Raw genomic sequence first — 14,060 nt, forward strand, 5'->3', positions numbered from 1 at the left:
TACCTCTCTGCCCTGCTTCCCCTCAGCTCAACTCACCCACCCCTCCTCGGCCCCACCTTACCCCACATCACTGTACTCAGTTTACCCCATGTTCTCCCAGCCCCCTCAGTCTCACCCCAAACCATCGTCCTTCCCCCCATGATCCTGTCTCCTCCCATCCCACCGCCCCATGATCCCCACACACCCCAGCTTCCCTCATCCTCCCCTGCCCTCCCTTTCCCTCAGCTTCCACCCCACCCCATCTGATCTCCTAGCGGTTCCCTTGCCTCAATTCCCTGGGGCCAGAAGCCCCCTAGCAATGTACTTTGAACAGCTCCAGCCCCGAAGGAAATGGTTCCTTCCTTTCCTTTCTGTGGAGAATTCATGCTCACCAACAATCCCATTCTCCCCCTCCCCCCCTGCTCCTCCCCCTCCCCAAAATCCATAGGAGGAAAATGACTTTATTTAAAGGGGAAAAAATGGAGCACGGGGAAACATCAGCTGCTTTGCTACAGGCCATTTCGCCATGAGCAGCTGATGTGAAGTTTCTCAGCACTGGGAACTCTCCCTTCCTTGAGGAATCAGTTGCAGCTGTCAGAACTTGGGTCGATACATGCTAATGAGGCTTTGAAACTGCAGTGCTGTGGGAACTGCTTTTGGACTCCCTAAGACCTTGGTAATTCACGGCTGGTCTCCAGTGCCCTCTCCCCAGTGCTGAGAGGCAAGCTGTGAGACCTAAATAAATAAATAAGAACAAAAGAAAAGGCGAGGGAGGGAGTTTAAATTATAAATAAGGGCTAAGTTTCAAGAACCTTTCCAGAGAGCTTCTAAGGGCGAGTTATTCTAACCAGGGAGCACTGCTGTGGGTAACTGAAACAGATTATAGAAAAGCAAGGAGAGCTTGTCCAGAAGGGACAGTCTGTTCTCTGTCCTACTTCTTGGCTTGGCCATCGGCTTCTATTTATTTCTGAGTGCACCAATGGGCTTTCTTCTGCTCTGGTGCTTCAGGGAACGCATGGGTGAAGAGTTGAATCTTGCAGTGAGGCCTGAAGATGGAAAAAGCTGGACACTTCCTGATCTCCTTTGGGAGGGTGCCTGGCCCCATGCCCTTGAAGGGGCTAGCAGCAGCTCCATCAAGTCTATGCTCTTTCAGCCAACCTCCAGTTCCCTTCCCTTACCTGACCCTATTCTTGAAAGTTGAGACTGAGGTGTATTGGCAGAACTGAGAGGGGGGGTCTAGGCCTGGCATAGCAAGGGGTGTTAAATCAAGGTTGAGCTGCAAGGGACAAGCTGGCGGGTGAGGGGCTGTAATAGCTGGATGTTGTCGGCTGGGACTGAGATGTCTTGGCAAAGCAGCGTGGAGGCCCAGGGCTAGACTAGCTGGGGGTGCTCCGTGGCTGGAATGAGGAGCATGGACAGAGCTGTGTGGAGATGCTGGGATGGAATAAGTGGGGTTGAGCAGGTCTGGGGTGAGGTGCATTGGCAGAACTGTGCAACCTCAGCAGAGAAGGTGGGTGCTGGATGTGACTGAGGTGCATTGGTAGAATAGTGTATAGACCTAGGACACATTTAGAGGTAAAGGTTGAGCTGTGTGTATTCCAGGGTACAAGACACAACATATGTGCCCCAAAGCTAGAGAACATTTGGGGATACTGGCAGCTGGGGTGGGAGGATTGTTCAGGGTGGAATCGCAGCCTCAGCCTCACACCTGCCTCGCTGCAGGGAGTCAGGCGTTGTGAAGTGGTTGGCATTGGGAGTGAAGTTCTCTTAGCAGGACTGAATTGATGCTGTCATTTCCCCATGGTGAGGCTTACGCTGGCCGATAGCAGTTCAGAGGCATGCACCAAACCAAGCCTCTGTGTCCATCCAAGTGTCCGTGTCCTCAGCTACTCTGTGTCTCGGCACCCACTTCTTCATCAGCACCATTATGGCAAGCCATATAGAATTTAACAGCCAGGAGGGTGTATAGAAATTGCTCTTAAAAACATATAGAATGCAACAGAAAATGCAGACTTTTTCCATATTTTGTGACCCATCCTATTGAATCCTAGTGTGGGCCACAAAGACTTGTATAAAATAACTGCTCTCTGTTAAATTCTGTAGGACTCTTCCACAAAAAACTTGAAAGAATGACCAGAGGCTCCCTGTTGTGGATTATGGAGTGACGTCTGAGTGGGGGAAGCCTAAACAAGCTCCTAGCAAATCAGACAGAGGCCAGCATCTCCTTTCAGTCAGCAGCTGGGGACCATTGGGTTCTGGAGGTAAGTCTCGGGCCTCGTCTCCATTGTGGATTTAGCCACAGGAGTAGCTGAGTCAAAGTAGGTGCCCATGCCCCAGTGCAAACCCTCAGCAGACATGCAGTGCACCAGAATGAACCCAGACTTGTAAACCAAAATAAGCTGTTCCCGTGCAAGGATTGTGTTACGTGAGTGCAGCTCCTCTATGGTAGGCATTTGCATGACTGAGAAGGAGGACTTGTGGCACCGTAGAGACTAACCTATTTATTTGAGCATGAGCTTTCGTGAGCTACAGCTCACTTCATTGGATGCATACTGTGGAAACTGCAGAAGACATTATATACACACAGAGACCATGAAACAATACCTCCTCCCACCCCGCTGTCCTGCTGGTAATAGCTTATCTAAAGTGATCATCAAGTTGGGCCATTTCCAGCACAAATCCAGGTTTTCTCACCCTCCGCCCCCCCACACACAAACTCACTCTGCTGCTGGTAATAGCTTATCCAAAGTGACCACTCTCTTCACAATGTGTATGATAATCAAGGTGGGCCATTTCCTGCACAAATCCAGGCTTTCTCACGCCCCCCCCCCCCGCCCCGGAAACACACACACACACACAAACTCACTCTCCTGCTGGTAATAGCTCATCCAAACTGACCACTCTCCAAGTTTAAATCCAAGTTTAACCAGAACGTCTGGGGGGGGGGGGGCGGGTAAGGAAAAAACAAGGGGAAATAGGCTACCTTGCATAATGACTTAACAACTCCCAGTCTCTATTTAAGCCTAAATTAATAGTATCCAATTAGCAAATTAATTCCAATTCAGCAGTTTCTCGCTGGAGTCTGGATTTGAAGTTTTTTTGTTGTAAGATAGCGACCTTCATGTCTGTGATTGCGTGACCAGAGAGATTGAAGTGTTCTCCGACTGGTTTATGAATGTTATAATTCTTGACATCTGATTTGTGTCCATTTATTCTTTTACGTAGAGACTGTCCAGTTTGACCAATGTACATGGCAGAGGGGCATTGCTGGCACATGATGGCATATATCACATTGGTGGATGTGCAGGTGAACGAGCCTCTGATAGTGTGGCTGATGTTATTAGGCCCTTTGATGGTGTCCCCTGAATAGATATGTGGGCACAGTTGGCAACCCCCCACAACCTGAAGCAAATACTCACCAACAACCACATACCACAGAACAGAACCACTAACCCAGGAACCTATCCTTGCAACAAAGCCCGTTGCCAACTGTGCCCACATATCTATTCAGGGGACACCATCAAAGGGTCTGACGGATACCATGCTTCTTCTGGTCTCAATCTGAATCTCAGATGTCCCATGCCCACGCAGCCTGCGCTGAGTAGCAAGTGTTTGGCCAGGACGGCACCACTCTGATTCACCTCAGAGCCGGTGCTCTGTGGTTGAGACCCCTCACACTTCAGCCCTTTCGGCTCTTGGTTTTAAATCCTCAACTGGTCTCTTGGGTGAGGAATGCATCAGAAATGGGCAGCACAAAGGCAAGTGAAGCAAAATGTTCTTTTTGCCTGAGAAGCTGCTCAGGGAATCACGGCCTGGCGCTCCTTGTAACCCCGCTGGGCTCCTGCTTCCCCGTTCGGGTGACCTATTGTTCCTCTGAGCACCTCCATCCCACCCCAGTAGCATTTCCCTGCTAGTAGCTTGACAGGGATTAATGATGGTCTGTCCCTGCCACCTACTGGAGACACTTTTCAAGTCTGAGCCTCCCTAGAAGAAGAAGCTACCTCAACTCCTCAGAGCCCGGAGGCTTCCTTAAGTGCTTGCGGAAAGGGGCCTTGGAGTTCTCTGACTGCTCTGCTCAGTCGCACAAGAGGGAATGGGGATCCTGGAGTCCTGCACCCCAAACTTGCCTTCCTGCGGGGAACCAGAGAGGAGGAGTTTGGGCGACTCAGCCCAGTCCCCGATGGGAGAGTGCCTGGCCATCGTAAAACACAGTTCAGCACAGTTGGCGTCACTTGAATAACAAGGGTGCTGGAGGTTAGGGCAAAGATGGTGTCTGAGTGACGGGGTCCCTGCAAGCAAAGCTATGCGGGGAGCCCCAAACTGGAACAGCAGGGGTGCCCCCGGTCAGGATTGGGGAGCACTGACAGTGTTGGGGGTGTGAGAGCCGAGGCAGAGCTAGGCATTGTGCTCAGAGACACCCAAGGTCTCCCTTGCTCCTCAGTTTGGCACAATAAGAAATAGAGGGAGACTCTCCGTTTTCATGTAAAAAAAAGAAAAGTTTCTTTCTAGCCCTCTTCTTGCAAAGAGCCTGGAAAATGTGATGGATGTGAAACATTACAGAGCCATTGCTGGGCTGATGGGAACAGACTGCTGGGCCCTATTCCCACAGCGGGGGCCCATACGCCTTTTATGTAAAATGAGTCCGGTTTGGGGGGTCCCTCCTATAGAATCCTTCCCAGAATTCTCTGGCTGGCCTTGTGCTTTGCCACAAAGGCCCACAGTGGTGAGACCAGGATGGAGGTGGTAAGGGTGGGTCAGGACAGGGGCTTCCAAGGATGTGCTGAGGCTCTAGGTGCGCCCCAACCACAGCCAGGGCCAGACACTTTTGGGGTATCCCTTGGCATCTATAGGCCATGGAGAGAAGAGGGGCTGTGGCCTCTTTCCGTCACTCCACGTCCAGTGAAGCCTCCATAGACCCTGACGTCAATCGTGGGCCAACAGAAGGTGAATACGTTGTCTTGGATTTAAAAATAAGCCTGTTTTTTGGCATTTCCATCAGCATCCACAAGATGGAACCTGGAGCGAGTGGATCTGAGAGCGGGGCTGCTCTGGCAAAAAAGGAGGGACCTGCCAGAGTCTCCAGAGGCTGTGACTGAGAGAAGGAAGCTCAGTGTCCTCTGAGGCTCGCCATGGCACAGGCTCCTTGTCTGTGTGTCCTGGCCTTGCTGTCCCTCGGGCCGTACCCTGCCGCAGGGGGCATGGACTCCTGCTACGACCCGTGGGGGCGGGCACAGTACTGCACGCCCGCCTTCGAAAATGCAGCGTTCGGCAGGGAGGTGTGGGCAACCAACACGTGCGGCTCCCCGCCTGAGGATTACTGCCTCCAGATGGGAGCCCGGGACACCACCAAGCTGTGCCACCGCTGCGACGCGGGAGACCCCTTGCTCCACCACAACCCCACCTACCTGACTGACTTCCACAGCCAGGAGCAGAGCACCTGGTGGCAGAGCCAGTCCATGGCCTTCAGGATACAGCACCCCAACTCTGTCAACATCACCCTGCACCTGGGTAAGCGCGACCGGAACCGCCCTTTCCCAGGGAACCTTCTGCTTTCAAGGGGCCTGGCCCAGAGTGGCAGGGGCTGCTGGAAAGAGAAGGCCCTTGAAGTGAAGAGGGAGTTGGCTGGTCTGGTCGTCTAGGATTATCCCCCCCCTGCCCCGAGAGAGAGCAACATTATACACATGTATAGATGAGATTAAAAATGTGAGCTGGACCTGTGGGAGGAAGGATGGCCCAGTAGTTGGGGCATTAGTCTGAAACTCAGGAGAGCCAGGCTGAGTCCCCCACTCCACCATTCCTTGCGTGACCTGCATCTTGGCAGGGGGTTGGACTAGATGACCCTGATGGTCCCTTCTAACCCTGTGTTTCTATGATTCTATGGCTTTGGCCCATGGAATTAGAGGGATGACTGCAGCCCACCTAGGCATTCCCATGCTGGCTTTACACTAGTTAGTGTGGATAAAAGGAGTGGTGAAGATGCCCCCGTAAGGGCCAACCATGCAAGTATGTACCCAGAGTCCCGGTCAGGCTTGTACAGCCTCTGTGCCCTCGTCTTCACTGCTATGTTTAGCCATGCATGTATGGCTAAAAAAGCTAGTGCATGTATGCATGTTGCAGTTGCCCCTTGGATTGCAGTGTAGACGTACCCTTAGCCTCTGCATGCCTCAGCTCCCTATCTATACAGTGGGGATAACAGCACTTCCCTGCTTCTCAGGTGCTGTGAGGATAAATGCATTGAAAGCTGTGAGTTTCTCTGGCGCTGCGGTGATGGGAACCAGATAAGAACCTTTCTAGAAATAGCTGGGCCCATAGTGAAGTGGGGCAGGGCACTGGAAAGCGGGGTTTGTTTATGGCGAAGGGGGGACAGACTGCATAGGGCCCTGCCGACTGAATGGGATAATGTGATCCAGAAGGCATGTGAGTCCCAAACTGGCAAAACACCTTTCCCATGCTGCCATTTGCCAGCTGCATTTGTCCAGCCTCAAAACAACTGTGAAAGGATCATAGACTGTATCCTAAGTCTTTGCACTTCTATAGCACTTTCCATCCGTGATTTTATGAAGAGTAATTAGTGGAGCTGCATTCAGCCCCTGTGCCAACCATCAGTATTATGATCTCCAGCTCACAGATGAGGAAACCGAGGCACAGAAAAGTGAAGCAACTTGCCCAAGGCCACACAGTCAATCAGTGGCAGAGCAGAGAGTAGGTCGCAAGAATTTTGGCTCCCAGTCCAATGTGGTAACAACAAACCCCTTTTTTTCTCTTGGGGAAAAATCATTATTTTCCACAGAGTTATATGTTGAATTAAATGAATTGCACAGGTATGTAAAAACAGATGGGATTCTATATAGCCAATAACACTTGGGTATTCAAAGTAGTCACCAACAGTTGAAGGTGTATGGTAGCTTGTGCTTCCTATTTAAAGCATCCGATGAAGTGAGCTGTAGCTCACGAAAGCTTATGCTCAAATAAATTGGTTAGTCTCTAAGGTGCCACAAGTACTCCTTTTCTTTTTGCGAATACAGACTAACACGGCTGCTACTCTTAAACCTTATTTAAAGCTGTGTATTATGGGCCGGGGTCACCAATGTTCTCCGTCAGTTTTACACTAGTGTGTATCTCCATTGACTTCAATGCAGTTCCAAGGGTGTAAAACTAAACTAACATGGTGGTGAATCAATTCCTATGGGGTAGGTTTTCAACTGGTGTAAAGGAGCATAGCTCTGATTTCAGTGGAGCGATGCCAGTTTCCACCAACTGAAGATCTGGCCCATATATTTCAGATATTCTAAAACTGTCCCACTTTTTCAACAGTTAAAATGTAAGGGCTTATGCCTTCTATTATAAATAAAACTGAAAAGGTTTCCCTGCTATATAAACTCTCCTGGCAATTAGCCACCTCCGCAAATATTTTCATTCTTTCATATCCTGCCATCCACATTCTGAATACAAGAGATTACAGAGAGTCATTGTTGGAGCTAAACAAATAATAAATAGTAATAATAACAGCCAAAAGCTGTCAGAGTGTGTGTCTGTTTAGCTTGGGCTACTCTTGGGGGACATGCAATGGTGCATTTCCCAATGGAAGCAGTCGATAGCACCGCTCCTGCAAAGCCATCAGGGTGGAAGGTTCGTGCTGTGGCCACTGATTCCTAAGGGAACAGTGGCGGTAAGGGCGGAGGGAGACAGGAGCAGCTTGTTTCCAAGAGAGGTCACTCCTTTCCCAGCCCCCCGTGAACAGCCAGGCAGACATCTGTTCTGAATCGCCAGAAAGTTAGGACTGGGCTTCCTGCCTGGGATGAAAGGCGACGCTGGAGGAGCCGAGAAGCGCTCATTCCATGTTCCACCTCCATAAAACCCGGTTTTTCCTTTTACAGCTTCATAGATTGTAAGGCCATAAGGGATCACTGTGATCATCTAGTCTGATGTCCTGCGTAAGACAGACCCAAGACTTCTCGGAACTAATTCCTGCTTGAACTAGAGCAAATCTTTTAGAAAAATATCCAAACTTGCTTTGAAAAAATTCCAGTGATGGGAAATCCAGCACAACCACTGTTAAGTTGTCCCAACGGTTCACTACCCTCACTGTTAAAAACTTTTGCACCTTATTTCCCCTGTGAATGTGCCTTGTTTCAACTTCCAGCCAGTGGATCTTGTGATAGCTTTGTCTGCTAGACTGAAGATCCCTCTGTTATCAAATGTGTCTTCCCCAAGTAGGTATTTAATAGACTGTGATCAAGTCATCCCTGAACCTCTTTGTTAAGCTTAATAGAGTGAACCCCTTGAGTTTTTCAATATAAGGCATGTTTCCCAATCCCTTAATTATTCTTGTGGTTCTTCTCTGACTTCTCTCCAAGTTTTTTTTCCCCAACATCCTTCTTGAACTATCAACAGCAGAACTGGACACAGTAGTCCCACAGTGGTCACACCAGTGCCACATAGAGGTAAAATAACCTCTGTACTCCTACTCGATACTCCCATGATGAAACATCCAAGGATCACATTAGCCCTTTGGCCACAGCATCAAACTGGAAGCACATGTTCAGCTGATTATCCCCTCAAATCCTTTTCAGAATCATTGCATCCCAACATAGAATTCCCCATCCTGTAAGTATCACCTACATTCTTTGTTCCTAGATATGACTTTACATTTGATCTTATTAATACGCATAATTGCTTGCACCCAGCTTTCCAAGGGATCTGGATTGCTCTGTGTCAGTGTCCAGTCCGCTTCATTATTTACCTCTCCCCCAATCTTTACCTGCCAACTTTATTAGTAATTATTTTATGTTTTCTAGGTAATTGATAAATTACCTTGTTAAATAGCATAGGACCCCACTAGAAACATACCTGATGATTCCCTGTTTACATTTATATTTTGTAACCTATCACTTAGCCAGTTTTGAATCCATTTAATTGTGCCATGTTTTTGTATTGTTTTAGATTCTTAATCAAAATGTTGTGTTGTACCAAGTCAAATGCCTTACAGAAATCTAAGTATATTACATTGCTGTTATTACCTGTATCAACCAAACTTGTAATCTCATCAGAAAAGATGATGAATTAGTTTGAGATCTGTTTTTCCATAAACCCATGGTAATTAGCATTATTTATATTACCCTCCCTTAATTCTTTATTAACTGAGTCCTGTATCATCTGTTTTTTGACTGGCTCATCCTGTTTACCCTTTTAAATATTGACACAACAGCAGCTTTGTGTTAATCCCCTGGAACTTCGCTAGTGTTCCAAGAATTATTGAAAATCAACATTAATGGGCCAGAGTGCTACTCGGCCAGCTCTTTTAAAACTTCTGGATGCAAGTTAACAGGACCTGCTGATTTTAAAAATGTCCTGCTTCAGTAGCTGCTTTATAACACCCTCCTTATAATCTATGAAACATCTCTCTGTGCCTAAGAGGGGGAAGGAGGAGCCAGTTTGACTCTTAAGGGATGGATCCTTGTGTAGCAACTGTTCATGTCATTGAGGACTAATGCGTGGTTTCTCCATCTGAGGGTACAGCTGAGAGTGTAGGTGGATGTGACACTTACATATATACTCAGCCCATCTATAGTCCTTTTCATCCAGAGACCTCAAATAGTTTTACTGACTTAAACAGTTTAGCCTCCCAGCCCGGTGGATCTTTCTCATTTTACAGATAAGCAAACTGAGGCCCAAAGAGTAAGCAGCAGAGCTGGGAATAGCACCAGGAGTCCTGTTTCCCATTCTCCTCCTCTACCCGCCAGATCGTGCAACGTGCAGTGCTCATTTTCTTCCTCTATGCACAGTTTGCTGCTTGTCGGTTCTTTTACTCCTCCCCTCCCCTCCCCTCCGCCCCTGCTGGGCTACTAACGGAAAATCCTTATGTGCCAGAATTTTTGTTGGTGTTAGCCACGTCTGTAGTCAAATGAATTATCCAGATTCTCACAAGAACACAGTTTGGCCCATTAATTTTATCCTAGTGTCTTGGGCCAAGAGCAAACTCCAAAACCTTCTCTGATGTGCAGTCTTTTATTAATCTGATAGCCTGGAGATTGAACCTGGGATCTCCGATTCCCGCTGCTCCCACCGTCTGCTACTTAGCTGGAATCCAAGCTGATTCTGTGAGGGTCATTCAATGGTTGTTTATTGACACAGTGCAGAGACCAGCTCCCCTCCTAGAGGAAATTGTTTTGCGCATTGACAGCTGTGACCTCCTGCCATTTTGGTAAACGCCCCCAAGGAATTTCCTGTCTGGGAATAAACCCACCCAGGGTGTCTGGAATTCCACCCCAAAGACCTTCAGGAGTCCTACATGAGACCAGGGTGTGAGTCTTTCCCAGGACAGGCAGGACATGGGCATCATCAAGGCAAGCTTCAACAACGCTGCCCGTCCAGTGTGCCTCTGCCAGGATGGATTGATTTAAATCACCAATTTTAATCATGATTTAAACAGCATGGAGTTAACCTTGATTTAAATAATCAATTTTTAGTCTTGATTTGCACTTGTACTTAGTTGTTTTTTTTTTCCTAAAGAAGACTTGATTCTCATTGGTTGGTAACCACTGAATCATGTTGATTTGCAACTAAATATAGCTTTAGCCTAAATTTGGTGCTGCTTTTTTTGCTAACCAGAACAATACACTGTATCTATACGTATTTCTTTAAGCAATTATATAGCTTAACATACATGTATTCAGATTTGTAATTTTTACTTTTTTTATTGTTAGAAATGGTGATTGATACATTTCTTATTTACTAGATGGGAATTATTTCTTTTACTCATGATTTGCATCAAGCTGTTTGGAGGGAAAATGAAATTAAATTAATGCACAAAAACATTTAAATTTTTTAGAATTAGTTAAATTAAACCTTAAATGTGCTGGATACACAAGAAAAAAAGTTAATCAAACCATCTTTTGCATTTAAAACTGACTGACTTATTAAACAAAGGAAGTGTTATCTGTAGTTAGTGAATTAAGATGATTCTTTCTGATCACCATGTCCTTCAAGATTTTAGAACTAGTAGATCTCATCCCCTCACACCTCACTTTCATCCATAAATTGGGAGAGGAAAACAATTTTTTCTAATGTTTCAACTCCCACCGGGTTTCTTGACTTTGAATGAATTAGTCATTGAACTGAACAAGTTGAATAAACTGAAATGAAGAATATATTCTCACTGCATCTGCAGAAGAGGCCAATGCTGTCAAAAGCTGGTTTTGTACTTCAACGAATGGTGGTTCCAGGTGCTGAGCCAGTGACTTCCACCAGCTCAGTGCTTTGACTTTTGCCTAAAACTTTGTCAGCAAACATGTACTGCCTAATATTAATTTCTGAAGTTTAATTTACATTATCTTAATCGATCATAGTAAGTTTACCCCATAACATAGGTTATCATAATTTCAAATAGGTTTATTTTTTAAAACAAAACTGTATTTAAATTAACCAAAAAAATCTGAAGATTATTATTTTTCATCATCCAATTTTATCCACCGTGGCCTCAATCTGGACCTGGAGGGAACCACTACTTGGGGTGAGAGGTCACCCGCCCCACCCCAGCCAATTCTGAGCCTCTGCAGAGAACACAAGTCAGAGCCAGTTGTCATGGTGGTTTGTGTTCTGCCTCCCTGGGAACTAGACTGAGACCCACCAAGTTAAAGAAGTATGGGCTGGATGAATGCACTATAAGGTGGGTAGAAAGTTGGCTAGATTGTCGGGCTCAACGGGTAGTGATCAGTGGCTCCATGTCTAGTTGGCAGCCAGTGTCAAGTGGAGTGCCCCATGGGGTCGGTCCTGGGGCCGGTTTTGTTCAATATCTTCATAAATGATCTGGAGGATCTGGTGTGGTTTGCACTCTCAGCAAATTTGCGGATGATACTAAACTGGGAGGAGTGGTAGATACGCTGGAGGGCAGGGATAGGATACAGAGGGACCTAGACAAATTGGAGGATTGGGCCCAAAGAAATCTGATGAGGTTCAATAAGGATAAGTGCAGGGTCCTGCACTTAGGACGGAAGAACCCAATGCACAGCTACAGACTAGGGACCGAATGGCTAGGCAGCAGTTCTGCGGAAAAGGACCTAGGGGTGACAGTGGACGAGAAGCTGGATATGAGTCAGCAGTGTGTCCTTGTTGCCAAGAAGGCCAATGGCATTTTGGGATGTATATGTAGGGGCATTGCCAGCAGATCGAGGGACGTGATCGTTCCCCTCTATTCGACATTGGTGAGGCCTCATCTGGAGTACTGTGTCCAGTTTTGGGCCCCACACTACAAGAAGAATGTGGATAAATTGGAGAGAGTCCAGCGAAGGACAACAAAAATTATTAGGGGTCTGGAACACATGATTTACGAGGAGAGGCTGAGGGAACTGGGATTGTTTAGTCTGCAGAAGAGAAGAATGAGAGGGGATTTGATAGCTGCTTTCAACTACCTGAGAGGTGGTTCCAGAGAGGATGGTTCTAGACTATTCTCGGTGGTAGAAGAGGACAGAACAAGGAGTAATGGTCTCAAGTTGCAGTGGGGGAGGTTTAGGTTGGATATTAGGAAAAACTTTTTCACTAGGAGGGTGGTGAAACACTGGAATGCGTTACCTAGGGAGGTGGTAGAATCTCCTTCCTTAGAAGTTTTTAAGGTCCGGCTTGACATAGCCCTGGCTGGGATGATTTAATTGGGGATTGGTCCTGCTTTGAGCAGGGGGTTGGACTGGATGGCCTCCTGGGGTCCCTTCCAACCCTGATATTCTATGATTCTATGAAACCAAAGGAACTCTCACAAAAGACATTAGAAATGCATTATTTCTCGCAAGAGCGATGAGTTGGAAGCAGGTCAGTGAGCACAGAACCCAGCTGCAGATAAAGCCTCCACTAGGATTAATTTAGAAAGCTCCCAGAGGGTGGAAGGCAACCAGAGAGGAACAGCAGAGTTGGAAAAGAAAGAGAAGAGAGAGTATGGGTACAACAGCCACGCTGGGCCTGATCCTCAGAGGTGCTCAGCCTCCGCTCCCACTGAACTCAGTGGATATTCAGCACTCAGTGCCTTTCAAGAGTCATCCTGTAAAAGGGGTTGTCTCCAAGGGGGAGCAGTTGCTGTCAACGTCCCCTAACGCTTGCTGCCTTCTTGCAAGGTTATCAGCAAATCTCTCCCGAAGACAGAACTGCAAACAGTAGTCAGGTTTCTGTGATGACAAGAGAGAATCTGGGCACTGCTGATCCATGGCAGATTCTTCCCCCCACAGCCCGGCGGTAGCCTGAGTTATCTCCGCTCCCTGACAGCATTCTTACAAAGTCACAGCCCATAGCCGACATAATTCATATGGGTCCAATTAAAGGCTGGTTTTTCTTAGTCCCCAAATAACCCGTCTAACATTCTGGACTCATTATCTTTTCCAACAAAGCCCAAACCTTGTAGCGGATTGTTTTGTACTATCAATAGTAGTATAATTATGGAAGAACCAGCTCTCGGAGTTGAACCCAGTCCTTTGTCTCTGGCAATTAAGCAGTTTGATATTTGTATTATTTTTTCTCACTAATGTTTTCAATAAGCAATTGTAGTGGTGGATTGACTGCCCTCGGGGACTGGACCCCCTCTGTTTATCCTCGCTGCAGCCTCCTCCGCACGCTGCTCTTTCAGCGGGTGGTGTCAACCTTCACTCAAAAGGCCAACAAGGGAGCTGAGTCTCCATGGTCCACCGAGTCCTTCAGCTCCTTTCCTAATGCTGCCCTGAAGGAGGCCAGTTGGTGATGGTGGGCCTGATTCTCCTCTCCCTTACGTTGATTTTACAGCAGTCTAGCTCCATTGGACAAGCTCTTCAGCTGCTGTAAATCAGCGTAGCTCCGTTGACTTCACCGTCTGAGGAGCTGGCTCATTGACTTCAGTGAAGTTCATTCCTGAGTCTCATGGGTGTGAGTGAGCTCAGAATTGAGCCTTTTTGTGTGTGCGCAGGATACTTGTCTGCTGGAATCTGGCTTGAGACCCAGCAAACCCATTTTGCAGAGATCACCAAGCAGCTATTAGGTGGCAACGACCTCAAGCTAGGCTGGATTTCGGCTGGCACCTGAGAAGCTGAGTGTCTGGTCTGGGTCCCAGCTCTGATCTTTTGACC

The 14,060-nt window shown here is 47.4% G+C and overlaps 1 protein-coding gene across 5 annotated transcripts in view; it reads left to right on the top strand.

Moving 5' to 3' along the window:
- The first annotated feature begins 5,089 nt into the window (after nt 1–5,089).
- The window catches only part of LAMC3 (laminin subunit gamma 3), a 45,185-nt gene continuing 36,214 nt past the window's right edge, over nt 5,090–14,060 (top strand). For all 5 annotated transcript variants that reach the window (XM_073314279.2, XM_073314280.2, XM_073314281.2 and 2 more), the window contains exon 1: nt 5,090–5,487. In XM_073314279.2, the coding sequence (XP_073170380.1) occupies nt 5,109–5,487 (379 nt within the window). In that variant the 5' untranslated portion in view covers nt 5,090–5,108. The remainder of the gene's footprint in view (nt 5,488–14,060) is intronic.

This window comes from Lepidochelys kempii, chromosome 16 (genome assembly GCF_965140285.1).
Source record: "Lepidochelys kempii isolate rLepKem1 chromosome 16, rLepKem1.hap1, whole genome shotgun sequence".
Taxonomy (NCBI): Eukaryota; Metazoa; Chordata; order Testudines; family Cheloniidae; genus Lepidochelys; species Lepidochelys kempii.